This window comes from Pseudophryne corroboree, chromosome 7 (genome assembly GCF_028390025.1).
Source record: "Pseudophryne corroboree isolate aPseCor3 chromosome 7, aPseCor3.hap2, whole genome shotgun sequence".
Taxonomy (NCBI): Eukaryota; Metazoa; Chordata; class Amphibia; order Anura; family Myobatrachidae; genus Pseudophryne; species Pseudophryne corroboree.
The window spans coordinates 419,441,425-419,463,863 of NC_086450.1; the positions used below are offsets into that span (position 1 = coordinate 419,441,425).

Genomic DNA, 22,439 nt, shown 5'->3' on the forward strand with positions numbered 1-22,439 from the left:
TCCACAGCAACAGCTGGGAAGTCTACATTTTTACCCCATGTTCCTTCACAGCCAAAGAAAGCACCGTATTATCAGGTACAGTCCTTTCGGCCCAATAGGGGCAAGCGGGTTAGGGGCGCGTCCTTTCTGCCCAGAGGCAGAGGTAGAGGGAAAAAGCTGCAGCATACAGCCAGTTCCCAGGAGCAAAAGTCCTCCCCCGCTTCCTCTAAGTCCACAGCATGACGCTGGGGCTCCACAGGCGGAGCCAGGTACGGTGGGGGCCCGTCTCAAATATTTCAGCAATCAGTGGGCTCGCTCACGGGTGGATCCCTGGATCTTTCAAGTAGTATCTCAGGGGTACAAGCTGGAATTCGAGTCGTCTCCCCCCCGCCGTTTCCTCAAATCTGCCTTACCAACTACTCCCTCAGGCAGGGAGGCAGTGTTACAGGCAATTCACAAGCTATATTCACAACGGGTGATAGTAAAGGTGCCCCTACTTCAACAAGGACGGGGTTACTATTCCACAATGTTTGTGGTACCGAAACCGGACGGTTCGGTGAGACCCATTTTAAATTTGAAATCCTTGAACACATATATAAAAAAATTCAAGTTCAAGATGGAATCGCTCAGGGCGGTTATTGCAAGCCTGGACGAGGGGGATTACATGGTATCACTGGACATCAAGGATGCTTACCTGCATGTCCCCATTTACCATCCTCACCAGGAGTACCTCAGATTTGTGGTGCAGGATTGTCATTACCAATTCCAGACGTCGCCGTTCGGTCTATCCACGGCTCCGAGGGTCTTTACCAAGGTAATGGCCGAAATGATGATACTCCTTCGAAAGAAGGGAGTTTTAATTATCCCGTACTTGGACGATCTCCTGATAAAGGCGAGGTCCAGGGAGCAGTTGTTGGTCGGGGTAGCACTATCTCGGGAGGTGCTACAACAGCACGGCTGGATTCTAAATATTCCAAAGTCACAGCTGGTCCCTACAACACGTCTACTGTTCCTGGGGATGGTTCTGGACAGAGAACAGAAAAAAGTGTTTCTCCCGGAGGAGAAGGCCAAGGAGCTGTCATCTCTAGTCAGAGGCCTCCTAAAACCAAAACAGGTGTCGGTGCATCACTGCACGCGGATCCTAGGAAAGATGGTAGCTTCCTACGAAGCAATTCCATTCGGCAGGTTCCATGCAAGAACCTTTCAGTGGGACCTGTTGGACAAGTGGTCCGGATCGCATCTTCAGATGCATTGGCTGATAACCCTGTCTCCAAGGACCAGGGTGTCTCTGCTGTGGTGGCTGCAGAGTGCTCATCTTCAAGAGGGCCGCAGATTCGGCATACAGGACTGGGTCTTGGTGACCACGGATGCCAGCCTTCGAGGCTGGGGGGCAGTCACACAGGGAAGAAACTTCCAAGGACTATGGTCAAGTCAGGAGACTTCCCTGCACATAAATATTCTGGAACTGAGGGCCATTTACAATGCCCTAACTCAGGCAAAACCCCTGCTTCAAAACCAGCCGGTACTGATCCAGTCAGACAACATCACGGCGGTCGCCCATGTAAACCAACAGGGCGGCACGAGAAGCAGGACGGCGATAGCAGAAGCCACAAGGATTCTCCGATGGGCGGAAAATCACGTCTTAGCACTGTCAGTAGTGTTCATTCCGGGAGTGGACAACTGGGAAGCAGACTTCCTCAGCAGGCACGACCTCCACCCGGGAGAGTGGGGACTTCATCCAGAAGTCTTCCAACTGATTGTAAACCGTTGGGAAAGGCCACAGGTGGACATGATGGCGTCCCGCCTAAACAAAAAGCTAGAAAAGTATTACGCCAGGTCAAGAGACCCGCAGGCGATAGCTGTGGACGCTCTAGTGACACTGTGGGTGTACCGGTCGGTTTATGTGTTCCCCCCTCTTCCTCTCATACCAAAGGTACTGAGGATAATAAGGAGAAGAGGAGTAAGAACTATACTCATTGTTCCGGATTGGCCAAGAAGAGCTTGGTACCCGGAACTTCAAGAAATGATCTCAGAGGACCCATGGCCTCTGCCGCTCAGACAGGACCTGCTGCAGCAGGGGCCCTGTCTGTTCCAAGACTTACCGCGGCTGCGTTTGACGGCATGGCGGTTGAACACCGGATCCTGAAGGAAAAGGGCATTCCGGAGGAAGTCATTCCTACGCTGATTAAAGCTAGGAAAGAAGTAACCGCAAACCATTATCACCGCATATGGCGAAAATATGTTGCGTGGTGTGAGGCCAGGAAGGCCCCAACGGAAGAATTTCAGCTGGGCCGTTTCCTGCACTTCCTACAGTCAGGAGTGACTATGGGCCTAAAATTGGGTTCCATTAAGGTCCAGATTTCGGCTCTATCGATTTTCTTCCAGAGAGAACTGGCTTCACTACCTGAAGTTCAAACTTTTGTTAAGGGAGTGCTGCATATTCAGCCCCCTTTTGTGCCTCCAGTGGCACCTTGGGATCTCAACGTGGTGTTGGATTTCCTAAAGTCACATTGGTTTGAGCCACTTAAGACCGTGGAATTGAAATATCTCACGTGGAAAGTGGTCCTGTTGTTGGCCTTGGCTTCGGCCAGGCGTGTATCAGAATTGGCGGCTTTGTCATGTAAAAGCCCTTATCTGATTTTCCATATCGATAGGGCAGAATTGAGGACTCGTCCCCAATTTCTCCCTAAGGTGGTATCAGCCTTTCATCTGAACCAACCTATCGTGGTGCCTGCGGCTACTAAAGACTTGGAGGCTTCCAAGTTGTTGGACGTAGTCAGGGCCCTGAAAATTTATGTTTCCAGGACAGCCGGAGTCAGAAAAACTGACTCGCTATTTATCCTGTATGCGCCCAACAAGTTGGGTGCACCTGCTTCAAAGCAGACTATTGCTCGCTGGATCTGTAGTACGATTCAGCTTGCACATTCTGCGGCTGGACTGCCGCATCCTAAATCAGTGAAAGCCCATTCCACGAGGAAGGTGGGCTCTTTTTGGGCGACTGCACGAGGGGTCTCGGCTCTTCAACTTTGCAGAGCAGCTACTTGGTCGGGGTCAAACACGTTTGCAAAATTCTATAAGTTTTACACCCTGGCTGTGGAGGACCTAGAGTTTGCCCATTCGGTGCTGCAGAGTCATCCGCACTCTCCCGCCCGTTTGGGAGCTTTGGTATAATCCCCATGGTCCTTACGGAGTCCCAGCATCCACTTAGGACGTCAGAGAAAATAAGAATTTACTCACCGGTAATTCTATTTCTCGTAGTCCGTAGTGGATGCTGGGCGCCCATCCCAAGTGCGGATTGTCTGCAATACTTGTATATAGTTATTGCCTAACTAAAGGGTTATTGTTGAGCCATCTGTTGAGAGGCTCTGTTGTTATCATGCTGTTAACTGGGTATTGTATCACGAGTTATACGGTGTGATTGGTGTGGCTGGTATGAGTCTTACCCGGGATTCTAAATCCTTCCTTATTGTGTCAGCTCTTCCGGGCACAGTATCCTAACTGAAATCTGGAGGAGGGTCATAGTGGGAGGAGCCAGTGCACACCAGTAGTCTAAAGCTTTCTTTTAGTTGTGCCCAGTCTCCTGCGGAGCCGCTATTCCCCATGGTCCTTACGGAGTCCCAGCATCCACTACGGACTACGAGAAATAGAATTACCGGTGAGTAAATTCTTATTTTACATTTTATATTTTCAAGGGACTTCTATTTCAAAGATCCTGAAGAAAATACACGGAAGCAAGCGGATACCAACTCTAGCATCGTAGCTGCTCTACAGTTGTGGGGGTTGCGAGTCGGCTGGTGTTTTTATTTTTTTTTATTTTATTTTTTATGTAAAAATATATGACCTGCTCCTTCTCTATAAGAGAGGACTGGTAAAAAAATTCCAGCCCGATCCAATACCTTCGCTTCCGTCATCTCCCAGTCTTTCTCTTCCTAGTTTAAAGGGTGAAAGCGCTGCGTAGTATCCCGCTAAGGGGTTTTAAAAACAACATGTCCAAGGCAACCAAGACCTCAAAGACCTGTTATGTTTGTACGAAATGTAACAAGAAGAGCACACGGGTTGGCAGCTCCGGGGTGTGCGACTCCTGCTTAGACAGGGACGCTCCACCTGGGAGCAGTGCTCTGGCTAAGGCATGGGAAGACAACCTTGCTAATAGAATCTCCAAGGAGATGGCAGAATCGCGCAAGCAGCAATCGGAATGGGCTGCGGGATTCTCAAAGACGATGGAGGAATTTCTCATCAAGTTAACGCCGCCCGCACATGCAGAAACGAGTGTGCGCAAGGCCGTTAAAAGAACGCTTCCTATTATACCGGAATCAGAGGAGGAAGAGGGTTTTCTTCTTGATACGGAGGAAGGTGAGTTAATTGAACCTAACCTAGACGCCGATTTTCCAGAGGAGGACACGGCAATCTCTGGTCTGGACTCCTTAATTGACGCGGTTAAGGAGATCCTAAACTTTCAGGTAGAGGAAATACGGGAGCCGGAAGATTTCGATTTGTTCGAATCCCAAAAGCCGCGTTCAGCAGTGTTTCCCATTCCTAAATCCCTCCAGTCTCAGATAGAAAAGGCTTGGAAACAACCTGACAAACGGTTTCAATTTCCGAAACGGTTTCAGATAACTTAACCCCTACCTAAGGGTGTAATGGACAAGTGGGAGAATCCGCCGGTAGTGGATGCTTCACTAGGGAGGTTGTCAAAGAAGACAATCTTACCAATTCCTAACGTAACTACTTTAAAGGATGCGTCAGACCGTAAGGTTGACACAGCGTTAAAGTAAATTTTCGTAGCAGCTGGTGCAGCGCAGAGACCTGCGATCGTCTGTGCTTGGGTTAACAAGGCCATAGGTGCATGGTCTGGACGTATTGTACAAGCTATTGAGGAGGAAAATAGCTTAGAAGAGATTACCCAACTGGCGGAACACATTCGAGAATCTGCTTCATACTTGTGTCAGGCTTCTAAGGACAAGGAGACTGACACCAAGAAGGCAGTAGAATCCATCCCCTTTGGGGGTGAAATGCTGTTCGGACCTGAGCTGGACAAGTGGATTTCGCAGGCTACAGCCGGGAAGTCCACTTTTCTGCCTACTCCTTATACGAGAACCGCTCCACAAACTAGGAGAGGTTATTCGGGACCAGCATTTACTTCATTTAGATCTCAGTCCTTTCGAGCCCGAGGCAGGCACGGGGGGGGGGGGGGGGGGGGGCAGAGGTAGAGGCCGCACAAGCAGCAACCAGAAAGCAGGATAAACCTGCTGACAAGACCATGGCATGACGGCCTCCCAGCTCACCTGGTGGGCGGACGACTGGAAGGTTTTCAGGACATCTGGGCCAAAACCTCACCAGAACTTTGGGTGAACAACTTAATCTCTCAGGGATACAAACTGGAATTTCAACAGAGGCCTCACAGTCAGTTTTTTACAACAGGATTGCCTCAGTGCCCTCAAAAAGCAAGGGCACTACGGGCAGCAATTCTCAAATTGCTACAAGCAGAGGTCATTTTTCCGGTTCCCACTTCTCAGAGAGGAACGGGGTTCTATTACAATCATTTTGTCGTGCCAAAGCCAGACGGGACGGTCAGACCAATACTCAATTTAAAAGTTTTCAACCAGTTTTTAAGGGTCTACAAATTCAAGATGGAATCAATCCAATCAGTCATTGCAGGCTTAGAACAGGGCGAGTTCATTGTATCCATAGACATAAAAGATGCATATCTACATATTCCAATCTGGACTCCTCACCAGGCTTACTTAAGGTTCGCACTGGTGGCGGATCACTACCAATTCCGGGCCTTGCCGTTCGGTCTATCATCAGCCCCAAGAATCTTCACAAAGATCATGGCGATCATGGTTGCAGGACTGAGACTGTTGGGAGTCACGATTATACCTTATCTGGACGATTTACTGATCAAGGCACCATCTCAGAATCGACTACTCAAAGATGTTCAGACATCCCATCAATTTCTGATTCAACATGGATGGATTGTCAATTTCCAAAAGTCCAACCTCATACCGACTCAACGGATTCAATTCCTCGGTCTCATCTTGGATACGGTCCTATTACGTGTGTTCTTACCAGAGAACAAGGTCCAGGACCTACAGAGATTAGTGGCTCAGGTACTGAGGACGCAAACCGTTTCTCTGCACCTCTGTGTGCAACTTCTCGGGAAGATGGTGGCGTCGTTCGATGCTCTCCAGTACGGCAGACTTCATTCCCGACCATTCCAAATAAACCTCATTGCTCAGGGAGCAGGCTCGCACTGGCTTCTCCATCGGAGAATCCGACTTCAACCACAAGTACGGGTCTCCTTGATATGGTGGTCGTTACACAAGAACCTTGCAGCCGGCAAGAAATGCGGCATTTGGGATTGGAGGATCCTGACGACGGACGCCAGTCTCAGAGGTTGGGGAGCCGTCCTAGAGGACCATCAGTTTCAAGGACGGTGGACGCTACAGGAGAGCAAACTACCCATAAATATCCTCGAACTAAGAGCAGTTTACAATGCACTTCTCTTAGCAGAAGACCTAGTCCTGAATCAACACATCAGGATTCAGTCAGACAATGTCACGACGACGGCTTACATAAACCGTCAAGGAGGAACAAAGAGCAGGATGGCGTTAAAGGAAGCCACAAAGATCTTGTTGTGGGCAGAAAGACGAGACATCATTCTCTCGGCAGTGTTCATTCCAGGTGTGGAGAACTGGGAAGCAGATAACCTCAGTCGACAGGACATGCATCCGGGAGAGTGGTGCCTACATCCACGGATTTTCGACATGGTTGTGAGAAGATGGGGTCTGCCTCAGGTGGACCTAATGGCGTCTCGACAAAACCATCAGCTGCCCAGATATGTGTCAAGGACTCGAGATCCAGCAGCAGAAGGAGTGGACGCATTAACACTTCCTTGGTGTTACAGGAGGTTTTACATATTTCCACCATTCCCACTCATACCCAGGGTTCTGAAACGGGTGAAGCGGGAACGAGTGTGGGCAATTCTAATCGCACCAGATTGGCCCCGCAGGAGTTGGTACTCAGACCTGCGAGGGTTACTTGCGGAAGATCCTTGGAGGTTATCTCAGATAGTGGACCTGATATCTCAGGGACCGTTCTTACACCCCGACCTGAACAGGCTGCGTTTGACGGCGTGGCTATTGAAACCTGGATCTTAAGAAACAGAGGGATTCCACGAACGGCCATTCCTACAATGATTGCCGCTAGGAAACCAGTCACAGCCAGGCACTACTACAGGATTTGGAGACGATACATGGCTTGGTGTCAGGAACGGGGATGGAATTCAATGAACTTCCACTTATCTCAACTTCTCCTTTTCCTTCAGGCCGGTCTAGATGGAGGGCTCAGACTGGGCTCTCTGAAGGTTCAGATTTCGGCTCTCTCCATCCTTTTTTACCAGCGGTTAGCATCCTTGCAGGAGATTCAAACCTTTTTACAAGGGGTTCTGAGGATTCAACCCCCTTTTCGTCCTCCCACGGCACCATGGGACTTAAATTTGGTTTTAGAATATTTGAAGTCACCGACTTTTGAGCCATTGACAAGAACAGACCTGAAATATCTCTCTTGGAAGGTCACATTATTACTTGCCTTGGCTTCGGCTAGGCGGGTTTCTAAATTGGGAGCCTTATCCTGTAAGAGCCAATTCTTAGTGTTTCATGAGGATAGGGCGGAACTCCGTACAAGAGCAGATTTCCTTCCGAAGGTGGTTTTGGGGTTTCACGTAAACCAGCCAATAGTGGTCCCATCTTTCCAGGGACTCACAGATGAGGACGTGTCACTGGATGTTGTCCGAGCTTTATGGGTATACGTACAGGTTACGTCGTCCTTCAGAAAGTCAGACCATTTGTTTGTTCTTTATGATGGGCCAAAAAAGGGTTGGCCAGCATCTAAGCAGTCTTTGTCTAGATGGATTAGACTTGCCATTCGGCAAGCTTATGTTTCCTGTGGCAAACAGGTTCCGGTTCAGACGGGTGCTCATACTACCCGATCAGTGGGTGCCTCGTGGGCGGCTGCCAGGGTGCTTCCACTACTCAACTTTGCAGAGCGGCGACGTGGTCTTCAGCCCACACTTTCGCAAGATTTTACAAGTTTGATACTTTTGCGTCCGGAGAATATAAGTTCGGACGTTTAGTTTTGCAGGCCACCGACAGCACTCCCTCCCTGGGGGAAAACCATGGGACGTCCCCTACTGTATAGGACTCCAGTGTCCCCTAGTGGATGAAAGAGAAAAGAAGATTTTGGTACTTACCAATAAATCCATTTCTCTGAATCCTCTAGGGGACACTGGACGCCCGCCTCAGTGCTGTCAACCTGCTGTGTTCAAAGTTCTTGTTTTAAACAGTTCGTACAAACAGCATTAGTAATTCGGTTAAGAGTTCTTGGCCGCTGTTTGATATCGGTTCCTCGCCATGTGCTATAGTGTCATGTCCTATTCTCTCAGTCAAATTTTTCAAACTGAGGGAGGAGGGATGTGAAGGGGAAGGAGCTGGCTGTGCAGACAATGCTAATTTTAGATTGTGCCACACCTCCGGTTCAAGGCTTCACACCCCTACTGTATAGGACTCCAGTGTCCCCTAGAGGATTCAGAGAAATGGATTTATCGGTAAGTACCAAAATCCTCTTTTTTTTACCTTATGTTCCCCCACAGCAAAAGAAAACACCACAATATCAGATGCAGTCCTTTCGGTCGCATAAGTCCAGAAGAGGTCGGGGCTCTTCCTCCCTCGCCAGAGGTAAGGGTAGAGGGAAAAGAATGCCTGCTACGGCTAGTTCCCAGGAGCTGAAGTCCTCCCTGGCTTCTACTAAATCCACCACATGACGCTGGGGCTCCACTGAGGGAGTCCGCCCCGGTGTGGGCACGTCTTCGACTCTTCAGCCACGTCTGGGTTCAATCAGACGTGGATCCTTGGGCGATGGAAATTGTATCCCAAGGATACAAGCTGGAATACGAAGAGGTGCCTCCGCGCCGATTTTTGAAATCGGCTTTACCAGCTTCTCCCCCAGAGAGGGAGATAGTTTTAGCTGCAATTCAAAAGCTGTATCAACAGCAAGTGATTGTCAAGGTTCCCCTAGTTCAACAGGGGAAGGGGTACTATTCAACCTTGTTTGTGGTTCCGAAACCGGATGGCTCAGTCAGGCCCATTCTAAATCTAAAATCCCTAAACCTGTACTTGAAAAAGTTCAAATTCAAGATTCCTGTCCTACATCTCTACTCCACCGGAGGCGCAGGGGTGTTAGTGGGAATTTTGGATCAGGTTTCATATAGTACTGGCCACGTGCACTGCATTTCGGCCATATATATATATATATATATATATATATATATTACACACACCTTAGTACAATTTTACTGAGTCGTGCAAGTGGTCTGTCTTTGTATATTGTATTGTCTGTCTGCATAATGAGTAAGGCACCAGCAAAAACTAAAAAGCAGTTTCACTGCAATGTCTGTAAGAGTGTGTTACCGGATGGATCTACCACATGTACAGTATGTTTTGTGAATTCAGCTACGAATACAATTTCGGCTCCGGTTTCATCCCCGGACCCTCCATGGGAAATGTTAGCCAATGTAATGGCTGGGTTGCAATCAGAATTGGCCGCCGCTCGACAAGAGCGGGAAGCGGCAAGATCTGAGTCTCGGGTGAGACCGCCAGAACTACCGGAGGGGCCTCAGCCTTGCCAAAGGTCCAAGTCCATTTTGGGTAGAAGGGATAAATTTAATTTGTCTTATGATTTACCAGTTTCTGCTATGTTGCATTCTGACGATTCTATGCCAGACCTCACTGCGCAAGATGAGGGTGAGGAGGGCGAAGTAGACCAGCAGTCAGATAGTGAAGATTTTGACAGCCCAGGCATTGATAATCTCATCAGAGCGGTGCGTCAGTCTCCTGAAGTTTACAGAAACTGAGGAGCCTCTGACAAATGATGAAGTCGTATTTACTAAACGACAGAGATCTCCGATGTGTTTTCCTGTTTCGGAAACTCTTAATAAGATGTTAGTAGAAACACGAAAGAATCCGGATAAACTGTTTTCTATACCTCGAAGATTTAAGTCTAGTTACCCGTTTCCAGAGTCTGTGACATCTACATGGGAGAATTCGCCAATGGTGGATTCGTCTGTGTCAAAACTTACAAAGAAATTAACCATACCAGTACCAACTGCTACTACGCTTAAAGACTCTTCAGACCGTAAAATAGAAGCTATGCTAAAGTCCATGTATATAGCAGCAGGAGTGTTGCTTAGACCTGGGTTGGTTGGCATTTGGGTAACTAAGGCGCTAATGGTATGGATAACAGAACTCAAGTCTGCCCTACATGACGATCACCTTATACTTCTCGCTGATCAAATCTGTGAAGCTGCTGAGTATCTATGTACAGCTTCTACGGACGTCTGTCAGCTCACTTCTCGCATTTCATAGTCGCTAGTTACAGCACGACGAGCACTCTGGCTGCGTTCTTGGCAAGCGGAGGCAGAGGTCAAAAGAGGTATAGAGGCGTTACCTTACGGTGGCGAGAAGTTATTTGGTCCTGAATTGGACAAATGGATTTCTGAGGCCACGGGAGGAAAGCATCTTGGCGTTCCAAGACTTACCGCGGTTACGTTTGACGGCATGGCGGTTGAACACCGAATCCTAGCTGGGAAGGGTATTCCGGAGGAAGTCATCCCTACTCTGATAAGGGCTAGGAAGGAGGTGACGGCGAAATATTATCACCGTATCTGGAGAAAGTATGTTTCTTGGTGTGAAGCCAAGAATGCTCCTACGGAAGATTTCCACATGGGCCGTTTTCTCCACTTTCTACAGACAGAAGTGGATATGGGCCTGAAGTTAGGGCCGAAATCTGTACCTTAATGGAGTCTATCTATATTCTTTCAGAAGGAATTGGCTTCTTTCCCAGAAGTCCAGACTTTTTTAAAGGGAGTGCTGCACATCCAGCCTCCTTTTGTGCCCCCAGTGGCACCATGGGACCTTAACGTGGTGTTACAGTTCCTGAAGTCACACTGGTTTAAATCTCTTCAAACAGTTGAGTTGAAATTTCTCACTTGTAAAGTGGTCATGTTGTTAGCCTTGGCATCTGCGAGGCGGGTGTCCGAATTGGCGGCTTTGTCTCACAAAAAGCCCCTATCTGATTTTCCATGTGGATAGAGCAGAGTTGAGGACTCGTCCTCAATTTCTGCCTAAGGTGGTTTCATCGTTTCATATGAACCAACCTATTGTGGTGCCTGTGGCTACGGGGGGCTTGGAGGATTCCAAGTCTCTTGATGTAGTCAGGGCCTTAAAAGTTTATGTAGCCAGGACGGCTCGGGTTAGGAAAACAGAGGCCCTGTTTGTCCTGTATGCAGCCAACAAGGTTGGCGCCCCTGCTTCTAAGCAGACTATTGTCCGCTGGATCTGTAACACGATTCAGCAGGCTCATTCTACGGCTGGATTGCCGGTACCAACTTCGGTAAAGGCCCATTCCACTAGGAAGGTGGGCTCTTCGTGGGCGGCTGCCCGAGGTGTCTCGGCATTACAACTTTGCCGAGCAGCTACTTGGTCGGGTTCAAACACTTTTGCTAAATTCTACAAGTTTGATACCTTGGCTGAGGAGGACCTCATGTTTGCTCAATCGGTGCTGCAGAGTCATCCGCACTCTCCCGCCCGGTCTGGAGCTTTGGTATAATCCCCATGGTCCTTACGGAGTCCCCAGCATCCTCTAGGACTTAAGAGAAAATAAGATTTTAAACCTACTGGTAAATCTTTTTCTCCTAGTCCGTAGAGGATGCTGGGCGCCCGTCCCAGTGCGGACTAAATTCTGCAAGACTTGTATATAGTTTTTGCTTACATAAGGGTTATGTTACAGTTTTGATCAGTCTCGGGCTGATGCTGTTTTGTTTCATACTGTTAACTGGTTCGTATATTCCATGTTATACGGTGTGGATGGTGTGGGCTGGTATGAATCTTGCCCTTAGATTAACAAAAATCCTTTCCTCGTACTGTCCGTCTCCTCTGGGCATAGTTTCTCTAACTGAGGTCTGGAGGAGGGGCATAGAGGGAGGAGCCAGTGCACACCCATTCTAAAGTCTTTAGAGTGCCCATGTCTCCTGTGGAGCCCGTCTATACCCCATGGTCCTTACGGAGTCCCGAGCATCCTCTACGGACTAGGAGAAAAAGATTTACCGGTAGGTTTAAAATCTTATTTTTGTTGTTGTTGTTAATGTTTACTATACATGGCTGTTTTTTATTCTCACGATCTAATGCCTGTGGCATGCTGGTACCTGTCTTGCAGCCAGCATACAGGTATTGTGGGTTGTCTGATTACTGCTAGAGCTGACGCATACACATTTGTAACACTAATGTAATGAAGTGTCCTTCGCACAAGAGAATAATGTAATGAAAATGATGTGATATTAGTACTAAGAGGGTGAGGTATTAAGCTTAGGAGAGAGCTAAGTGGAGAAGTTGCCCAAAGAAACCAATCAGCATCTGTTGTTTATCTAGCACAGTCTATGAAATGACAGGTAGAAGCTGATTGGTGCTTTGGGTAACTTCTCCATTTTGAGGATTGATATATCGCCTCTTAAATGTGAAATTCACTTTTAACATAGAGGGGCTTATGCAACAGGCTACAAGATGAAAGAACCAATGTTATTTTGGCGAATTACCTCTAAATTTAGAGCGGCAATTAGTTTTACGACAAAACTTGCCTGAACCTATTGCATAAGCCCCATATATTAGAATGACATACAAACATTCACACATACCATGTTTACCCCCTTTAAACATCCAAAGGAAATCTTCCTTGCAATAGCCACATCTTGCTGAATTATAACCACAATTCTAATGAATGAAGGACTATTAGTACACATGCAGCCAATGGGAAGCGGTTAGATGGTGCTGCTGGATCAGTCTTCTTATGTGTCTTTACTGCAGTAGGTAAACCTAAGAGACCTATCTGGGCATGCGTACATGGCCATACTGTACTCCACTAATGATTGCCCACCCCAATTCCACTGCACCAGACAGAAGGGCCTGCAAGCTGAAGGTGCAGATCTCGGCATAAGGCAAATTTTGGCCACGTGCGCAGTAGGGAAATGCGTATAATTGCTCCACAAATACTGCTGGTCACTTAATCCTTAATTAGGCTCCTAATTGGTCTGGTTCAGCCACGTTTTCCCAAGAGAGACAGGTATTTTCTGTCATAAAGCAGCCAGTTGTCTGCTACCCAAAGCAAAATGTACAGGAGGCAGGGAGCCACCAGTACCGCTTCCAGGCCTCTGAGGTCACATTTTCCCCATGAGCAGTGTCTGCATGTTACATGTCTCCCTTACCGCTTACAGGCGGATCAGTGCACAGGTGGCAGAAATATCATGTAATAATGCATGGCTGCTCAGGACATTGATAGGAAGTCATGGAAAGAGGATTTGGGATTAGCAATGGTTACATTTGCATTTTTTCTTACTCTTAGGAAACTACGGGATGTGCTGCAGAACCGACTCATCAAATTCTTCCTTGACCAGAGTAAGAAGGACCCTGAGAAGTACAGCAAGTTCTTCCAGGACTATGGGCTCTTTATCCGAGAAGGGATAGTGACCACCGCAGATCAGGAGGTCAAGGTGAGCATATAGTTAGTTTGGGATTATCTGAAACACTGTTACAGAATCTGCAGTTTTGGCCTTTGTTATGGAGCCTGAAGAATTTCTCTGTAAGACTTTCTCCCTGGTAATCTGTAATGCCCAGGTGAAAGCAGGATCAGATATGGAGATGGGACCATGCATTCTGACTTCATGGACTTTTATTCATGCATTGGACACCAATGAAAAGTGCTTGTCCTCTAGCACAGGGGTTCTTGACTGCAGTCCCCAAGTAGCTCCCAACAGATCATGTTTGTGGACTTCTTGGTTGGGGACCATGGGACGGGGTGTGACCCTTCTTTGTGGATCACATCAGCTTCCTGATTCTTTCTTCATTACTGCTGACTGGGTGATACAGACAGTGTGTTATAGCCTCCTCATCTATCAGAGATACGTTTCCAAACTTCACAGTCCGCTGAGAGAGACACATTGCAAAGCTGGGGAGACATTATGTTGGATCTATTCTTGCTGAGAAGACCACAGATTGCCGCAGAGCTTTGGTCTTCCTATCCCTTCTGTAGAGGTCTCCATACCTAGGTCTTTAGAGAGTAGAACCATCTATTTTATTATTATTATTATCCTTTATTTCTCTGACGTCCTAGTGGATGCTGGGAACTCCGTAAGGACCATGGGGAATAGACGGCTCCGCAGGAGACTGGGCACATCTAAAGAAAGATTTAGGACTATCTGGTGTGCACTGGCTCCTCCCCCTATGACCCTCCTCCAAGCCTCAGTTAGATTTCTGTGCCCGGCCGAGCTGGATGCACACTAGGGGCTCTCCTGAGCTCCTAGAAAGAAAGTATAGTTTAGGTTTTTTATTTTACAGTGAGACCTGCTGGCAACAGGCTCACTGCACCGAGGGACTAAGGGGAGAAGAAGCGAACCTACCTAAGTGGTGGTAGCTTGGGCTTCTTAGGCTACTGGACACCATTAGCTCCAGAGGGATCGAACACAGGACCCGACCTCGTCGTCCGTTCCTGGAGCCGCGCCGCCGTCCCCCTTTACAGAGCCAGAAGCAAGAAGGTCCGGAAAATCGGCGGCTGAAGACTTCTGTCTTCTCCAAGGTAGCGCACAGCACTGCAGCTGTGCGCCATTGCTCCTCATGCACACCACACACTGCGGTCACTGATGGGTGCAGGGCGCTGGGGGGGGGCGCCCTGAGCAGCAATAAATAGCACCTTGGCTGGCAAACTGACACCATATATAGCCCCAGGGGCTATATAGGTGTATATTAACCCCTGCCAGAATTATTAAAATAGCGGGAGAAAGCCCGCCGAAAAAGGGGCGGAGCCATCTCCCTCAGCACACTGGCGCCATTTTCCCTCACAGCTCAGCTGGAAGGATCGCTCCCTGGCTCTCCCCTGCAGTCCTGCACTACAGAAAGGGTTAAAAAGAGAGGGGGGCACAAAAATTAGGCGCAGTATATTATAATAATGCAGCTATAAGGGAAAACACTCTCTATAGGTGATATCCCTGTGATATATAGCGCTCTGGTGTGTGCTGGCATACTCTCCCTCTGTCTTCCCAAAGGGCTTTGTGGGGTCCTGTCCTCTGTCAGAGCATTCCCTGTGTGTGTGCTGTGTGTCGGTACTGCTGTGTCGACATGTATGATGAGGAAAATGATGTGGAGGCGGAGCAAATGCCTGTGAATGTGATGTCACCCCCTGCGGGGTCGACACCTGTGTGGATGGACTTATGGAAGGTTTGACGACATAGGACAGCCGGCTACTCAGCTTGTGCCTGTTCCAGCGTCTCAAATGTCATCAGGGGCTTTAAAACGCCCGCTACCTCAGGTGACAGACACAGATGTCGACACGGATACCGACTCCAGTGTCGACGACGATGAGACTAGTGTACCCTCCAATAGGTCCACCCGTTACATGATTGAGGCAATAAAAAATGTATTACACATTTCTGATAATACCCCAGGTACCACAAAAAAGGGTATTATGTTTGGTGAGAAAAAACTACCTGTTGTTTTTCCTGCATCTGAGGAATTAATATGAGGTGTGTGAGGAAGCGTGGACTTCCCCCGATAAGAAATTGATAATTTCTAAGCAGCGTACCCTTTTCCGCCAGAGGATAGGTCACGTTGGGAAATACCCCCTAGGGTAGATAAAGCGCTGACACGCTTATTAAAAAAGGTGGCACTACCGTCTCCGGATACGGCCGCCCTAAAGGAACCTGCTGATAGAAAGCAGGAAACTACCCTTAAAGCTATATACACACACGGGCATTATATTGAGACCAGCTATTGCCTCGGCATGGAGGTGCAGTGCGGCAGCTGCGTGGTCAGATTCCCTGTCGGATAATACTATGGATAGGGACAATATTTTGCTGACAATAGAGCATATAAAAGACGCTGTCTTATACATGCGTGATGCACAGAGGGATATTTGCCGGCTGGCATCACAAATAAGCGCTATGTAAAAGCGATGCCGATTCAAAACGGCACATGGAAGTTTTGCCCTATAAGGGGGTGGAACTGTTTGGGGATGGTCTTTCAGACCTCGTTTCCACAGCTACTGCTGGGAAATCAAACTGGTTGCCACAAGCTACCCCACAGCAAAAGAAAGCACTGTATTATCAGGTACAGTCCTTTCGGCCCCAGAAAAGCAAGAGGGCTGGAGGCTCATCTTTTCTGCCAAGAGGAAAAGGTAGAGGGAAAAAGCTGCAGCACACAGCTAGTTCCCAAGAGCAGAAGTCCTCCCCTGCGTCCGGTAAGTCCACAGCATGACGCTGGGGCTGCTCAGGCGGACCCGGGTACGGTGGGGGCCCGTCTCAAAAATTTCAGCGCACAGTGGGCTCTCTCACAGGCGGATCCCGGGGTTCTTCAAACAGTATCTCAGGGGTACAGGCTGGAATTCAAGACGTTTCCCCCCCCGCCGTTTCCTAAAATCTGCCTTACCGGCAACTCCCTCTGCCAGGGAGGCAGTGTGGTGGTTATCTAAAAACTGTATTCACTGCAAGTGATTGTCAAGGTACCCCTCCTTCAACAAGGAAAGGGTTACTATTCCACAATGTTTGTGGTACCGAAACCGGAAGGTTCGGTGATACCCATATTAAATTTAAAATCCTTGAACACATATATCAAAAGATTCAAGTTCAAGATGGAATCGTTCAGGGCGGTTATTGCGAACCTAGACGAGGGGGATTACAGGGTCTCTCTGGACATCAAGGATGCTTACCTGCATGTCCCCATTTACCCTCCTCACCAGGAGTACCTCAGGTTTGTGGTACAGGACTGTCACTATCAGTTCCAGACGCTGCCGTTTGGGTTATCCACGGCACCGAGGGTCTTTACCAAGGTAATGGCCGACATGATGATACTCCTTCGCAAGAAGGGAGTTTTTAATTATCCCGTACTTGGACGATCTCCTGATAAAGGCGAGGTCCAAGGAACAGTTGGTAGTGGGGGTAGCACTTTCTAGGGAAGTGCTGCAACAGCACGGCTGGATTCTCAATATTCCAAAGTCACAGCTGGTCCCGACGACACGTCTTCTGTTCCTGGGAATGATTCTGGACACAGACCAGAAAAAAGTGTTTCTTCCAGTGGAAAAAGCCGAGGAGTTGTCATCTCTAGTCAGAGACTTCCTAAAACCGGGACAGGTGTCGGTACATCAATGCACACGAGTCCTGGGAAAAATGGTAGCTTCGTACGAAGCAATTCCATTCGGAAGGTTCCACGCAAGGACTTTCCAGTGGGACCTGTTGGACAAATGGTCCGGGTCCCATCTCCAGATGCAACAGCGGATAACCCTGTCGGCAGGAACCAGGGTGTCGCTGCTGTGGTGGCTGCAGAGGGCTCATCTACTAGAGGGCCGCAGATTCGGAATATAGGACTGGGTCCTGGTGACCACGGATGCCAGCCTTCGGGGCTGGGGTGCAGTCACACAGGGAAGAAATTTCCAAGGACTGTGGTCAAATCAGGAGATTTCGCTTCACATAAATATTCTGGAGCTAAGGGCCATTTACAATGCCCTAAGCCAAGCAAGGCCCCTGCTTCAGAACCAGCCGGTACTGATCCAATCAGACAACATCACGGCGGTCGCCCATGTAAACAGACAGGGCGGCACAAGAAGCAGGAGGGCATTGGCAGAAGCCACAAGGATTCTCCGATGGGCGGAAAATCATGTGTTAGCACTGACAGCAGTGTTCATTCCGGGAGTGGACAACTGGGAAGCAGACTTCCTCAGCAGGCACGACCTCCACCCGGGAGAATGGGGACTTCATCCAGAAGTCTTCCAAATGCTGGTAAACCGTTGGGAAAGACCACAGGTGGACATGATGGCGTCCCGCCTCAACAAAAAGCTAAAAAGATATTGCGCCAGGTCAAGGGACCCTCAGGCGATCGCTGTGGACGCTCTAGTAACACCGTGGGTGTACCAGTCGGTTTATGTGTTTCCTCCTCTGCCTCTCATTCCCAAGGTACTGAGAATAATACGAAGGTGAGGAGTGAAAACTATACTCGTGGTTCCGGATTGGCCAAGAAGAGCTTGGTACCCGGAACTTCAAGAGATGCTTTCAGAGGACCCTTGGCCTCTGCCGCTCAGACAGGACCTGCTGCAGCAGGGGCCCTGTCTGTTCCAAGACTTACCGCGGCTACGTTTGACGGCATGGCGGTTGAACACCGGATCCTGAAGGAAAAGGGCATTCCGGAGGAAGTCATCCCTACCCTGATCAAAGCCAGGAAGGATGTCACCGCAAAACATTATCACCGCATTTGGCGGAAATATGTGAGGCCAGGAAGGCCCCAACGGTGAGGCCAGGAAGGCCCCAACGGAGGAATTTCAACTGGGTCGATTCCTGCATTTCCTGCAAGCAGGGGTGACGTTGGGCCTCAAATTGGGGTCCATTAAGGTCCAGATTTCGGCCCTGTCGATTTTCTTCCAGAAAGAACTGGCTTCACTGCCTGAAGTTCAGACTTTTGTCAAAGGAGTTCTGCATATTCAGCCTCCTTTTGTGGCACCTTGGGATCTCAATGTGGTTTTGGAGTTCCTGAAATCACATTGGTTTGAACCACTTAAGACTGTGGATTTGAAATATCTCACGTGGAAAGTGGTCATGCTGTTGGCCCTGGCTTCGGCCAGGCGTGTGTCAGAATTGGCGGCTTTGTCCTATAAAAGCCCTTATCTGATTTTCCATATGGATAGGGCAGAGTTGAGGACTCGTCCTCAGTTTCTCCCGAAGGTGGTATCAGCGTTTCACTTGAACCAGCCTATTGTGGTGCCTGCGGCTACTAGGGACTTGGAGGATTCCAAGTTACTGGACGTAGTCAGGGCCCTGAAAATTTATGTTTCCAGGACGGCTGGAGTCAGGAAAACTGACTCGCTGTTTATCCTGTATGCACCCAACAAACTGGGTGCTCCTGCTTCTAAGCAGACTATCGCGCGCTGGATTTGTAGCACTATTCAGCTGGCGCATTCTGCGGTGGGACTACCGCAGCCTAAATCTGTAAAAGCCCATTCCACAAGGAAGGTGGGCTCATCTTGGGCGGCTGCCCGAGGGGTCTCGGCTTTACAACTTTGCCGAGCTGCTACTTGGTCAGGGGCAAACACGTTTGCAAAATTCTATAAATTTGATACCCTGGCTGAGGAGGACCTGGAGTTCTCTCATTCGGTGCTGCAGAGTCATCCGCACTCTCCCGCCCGTTTGGGAGCTTTGGTATAATCCCCATGGTCCTTACGGAGTTCCCAGCATCCACTAGGACATCAGAGAAAATAAGAATTTACTCACCGGTAATTCTATTTCTCGTAGTCCGTAGTGGATGCTGGGCGCCCATCCCAAGTGCGGATTGTCTGCAATACTTGTAAATAGTTATTGTTACACAAATCGGGTTGTTATTGCGAGCCATCTGTTCAGAGGCTCCTTTTGTTATCATACTGTTCACCGGGGTTCCTATCACGAGTTATACGGTGTGATTGGTGTGGCTGGTATGAGTCTTACCCGGGATTCAAAATCCTTCCTTATTGTGTCAGCTCTTCCGGGCACAGTGTCCTAACTGAGGCTTGGAGGAGGGTCATAGGGGGAGGAGCCAGTGCACACCAGATAGTCCTAAATCTTTCTTTAGATGTGCCCAGTCTCCTGCGGAGCCGTCTATTCCCCATGGTCCTTACGGAGTTCCCAGCATCCACTACGGACTACGAGAAATAGAATTACCGGTGAGTAAATTCTTATTAGATATGGCGCCACAAGGGTTCCGCAGCGCCCAATTACAGAGTACATATGCACATAATCAAAACAGGAAAACAGTGACTTACAGTTGAAGACAATTTAGGACAAGTACAGGGTAAATAAGCATAACTACACCAGTAAATGACAGAGATAAGTTCCAGGTGGCAAAAAAACTGCGCGATTTGGGCAGTTGAGGATTATTAAAGTAAGAAAAGGATAAACACATGAGGGAAGAGGGCCCTACTCGTGAGAGCTTACATTCTAAGGGGAGGGGTAGTAACAGTCTGTAGCTTTAGCGCTGTACAGAGACTAGAAGCGGAGTCTGCAGAAAGATCTGTATGAGATTACTCATGTCTGAGCTGTTTCCATACTGCCTCTTTCAGGAGGACATTGGGAAGTTGCTGCGGTTTGAATCCTCAGCCCTACCTATGGGTCAACAGACCAACCTGTCGGACTACGCCAGCCGCATGCAAGCAGGAACACGCAACATCTACTACCTGTGCGCACCCAACCGGCACCTTGCAGAACACAGCCCGTACTTTGAAGCCATGAAGCAGAAGCACATAGAGGTAGTATACACTTATTCCTCTTTGTCACATTTTGCTCTGATCCGCTGATTCTTGCTTGCGCTGAGTTACAGATCTTCCTCTGTGTCCCTCCAGGTCCTGTTCTGCTACGAGCAGTTTGACGAGCTCACTATGCTGCACTTGCGGGAGTTTGATAAGAAGAAGCTTATATCCTTGGAAACAGATATTGTGGTGGATCACTACAAGGAGGAGACTTTTGAGGACATTCGGCCAGGTATTTGATGTTTTCTCCGCTTGCAGGCGTGGAAGAGTAGATACGTTGGACTCTTATTTACATCTTTTGTCTTGCTTCTTCCTCAGCGTCCGATAGATTGCCAGAGAAAGAAGCAGAAGATTTGATGGCCTGGATGAGGAATGGCTTAGCAAATCGAGTGACCAATATCAAGGTACAAACAACTCCCTTTTGGCTTATTCACTGGGGGACACCGGAGTTACACTAGGGTATAGAATGTTGTGTGTGGAGCCTGACACTTTAAACCCTGGGTGATTTAAACTTAGCTCCTCCCCTTCTATACCCACCTGACTTCGGTTTAGTTTACGTGCCTCTTGGAGTTGGGCGTCTGTTAGGCTGCCGGGCCACCTATTACCTTATATTTACAATTTACTGTTTCTACTTTCTCTAAAGTATTATGATTTTTAATTAAAGTTCTTGGCCGGCTTATGACTTAGAGTGACCTGTGTCTGTGTCCTCTGACCCATAATAAACTGGAACCCTGTGTTCTCTGTGCAGGTTACACCACGTCTAGACACCCACCCAGCCATGATTACTGTGCTAGAGATGGGGGCAGCCCGTCATTTCCTGCGCACACAGCAGCTTGCTAAAACCATTGAGGAGCAGGCACAGATCTTGCAGCCCACTCTGGAGATCAACACCGGGTGAGTGTCTCGGGCCAGTGAGAACGCAACAGTGAGGCTAAAGCAACAAGGGGAATTTTCATTTGCTCGAATAGTCAAATAACTCCTATAAGGGTTCATTTAATGACTTGCTGATGTAAATTTATACCATTGTAATGTCCCCTGTCCTGCGCTTTCTGCTATTGTTTTACAGACACCCTCTTATTAAGAAGCTCGGCCAGCTGAAGGACACAGACCAGGATCTGGCCAAGTTACTTCTGGAACAGGTGAGTAACCAAACAGTGTATTCAAGCTTCTAACACTCAGGTTACGAGTTAGTGCACATTATGTACTACCGTATCCATTATATACAGTCTGAAGGTAGGTTCTGTACTCTTCTACACAGTACTGTACTCCTGATATGTCTCCTATCATCTCTATGCAGATCTATGACAACGCAATGATTGCAGCTGGGCTGAACGATGATCCCCGACCTATGGTAGGACGTCTCAACGAATTGTTAACTAAAGCTTTGGACAAGCACTGATCCAACCCCCAGTTCTGTATCGTATGTCATCCGCCAAGATCTCCACCATCTACTGAAAGTTCTTCCTGCCCGCTGTACGGTTTATGGAAGTTCAGACAGCCAGTATCAGTTGTGCCCAGCCTCCGTGTTTCCTATGGAAAAAAATATTGTAAAGGAACAGTCCAGTGCATCTATTTATTTGTCAGGCTTCGTTCTCGTCCCAAACATACCCCAGGGTATGCAGTGGACACTGTAGCTTATTGGCTGCCACCGATTGTCACTGTGCATGTGATTGGCCGGGTGAAACGGAACCATTGTTGTAAATGCTACAATTGTAAACAAAAATGACCTGTTAGGAATTTGTACAAACTTCTTGTATTGTGGTTTTTTTTTTATATAGGGCTGGTCTACCAGGGGCGTATCTATAATGTATGTGGTATACATGAGCTCCTGGCTCTACACCTGTAACAGACCTGACAGCTTTCATACAGAGGTTCCTCCTCCCTATATAAAGTGTCTGCAGGGCCATTATTGGGTGATATCCTCAGAAAGTGATAGCAAAGAGTCTACCTCTGTGATCTTCTGCACATGTGCCATCTTCACGAGTATCACTGGGCAGATGGCACTGCTGGCAAAGGGTAAGAAAGGGGGGGGGGCTCTCGCTACTTAGCCAGGGCCCAGCTCAAATACCGCCGCCGGGGCCCAGCTCGGATGCCGCCGCCGG

General features: G+C 48.5%; 1 protein-coding gene across 1 annotated transcript in view; it reads left to right on the top strand.

The window, feature by feature from the left end:
• The window catches only part of TRAP1 (TNF receptor associated protein 1), a 57,408-nt gene extending 35,324 nt beyond the window's left edge, over positions 1-22,084 (top strand). The window contains exons 12-18 of the mRNA XM_063934799.1: positions 13,429-13,576; positions 20,152-20,337; positions 20,431-20,569; positions 20,656-20,741; positions 21,086-21,231; positions 21,404-21,476; positions 21,635-22,084. Coding sequence (XP_063790869.1) covers positions 13,429-13,576; positions 20,152-20,337; positions 20,431-20,569; positions 20,656-20,741; positions 21,086-21,231; positions 21,404-21,476; positions 21,635-21,736 — 880 coding nt within the window. The 3' untranslated portion in view covers positions 21,737-22,084. The remainder of the gene's footprint in view (positions 1-13,428; positions 13,577-20,151; positions 20,338-20,430; positions 20,570-20,655; positions 20,742-21,085; positions 21,232-21,403; positions 21,477-21,634) is intronic.
• The last annotated feature ends 355 nt before the right edge of the window (positions 22,085-22,439 follow it).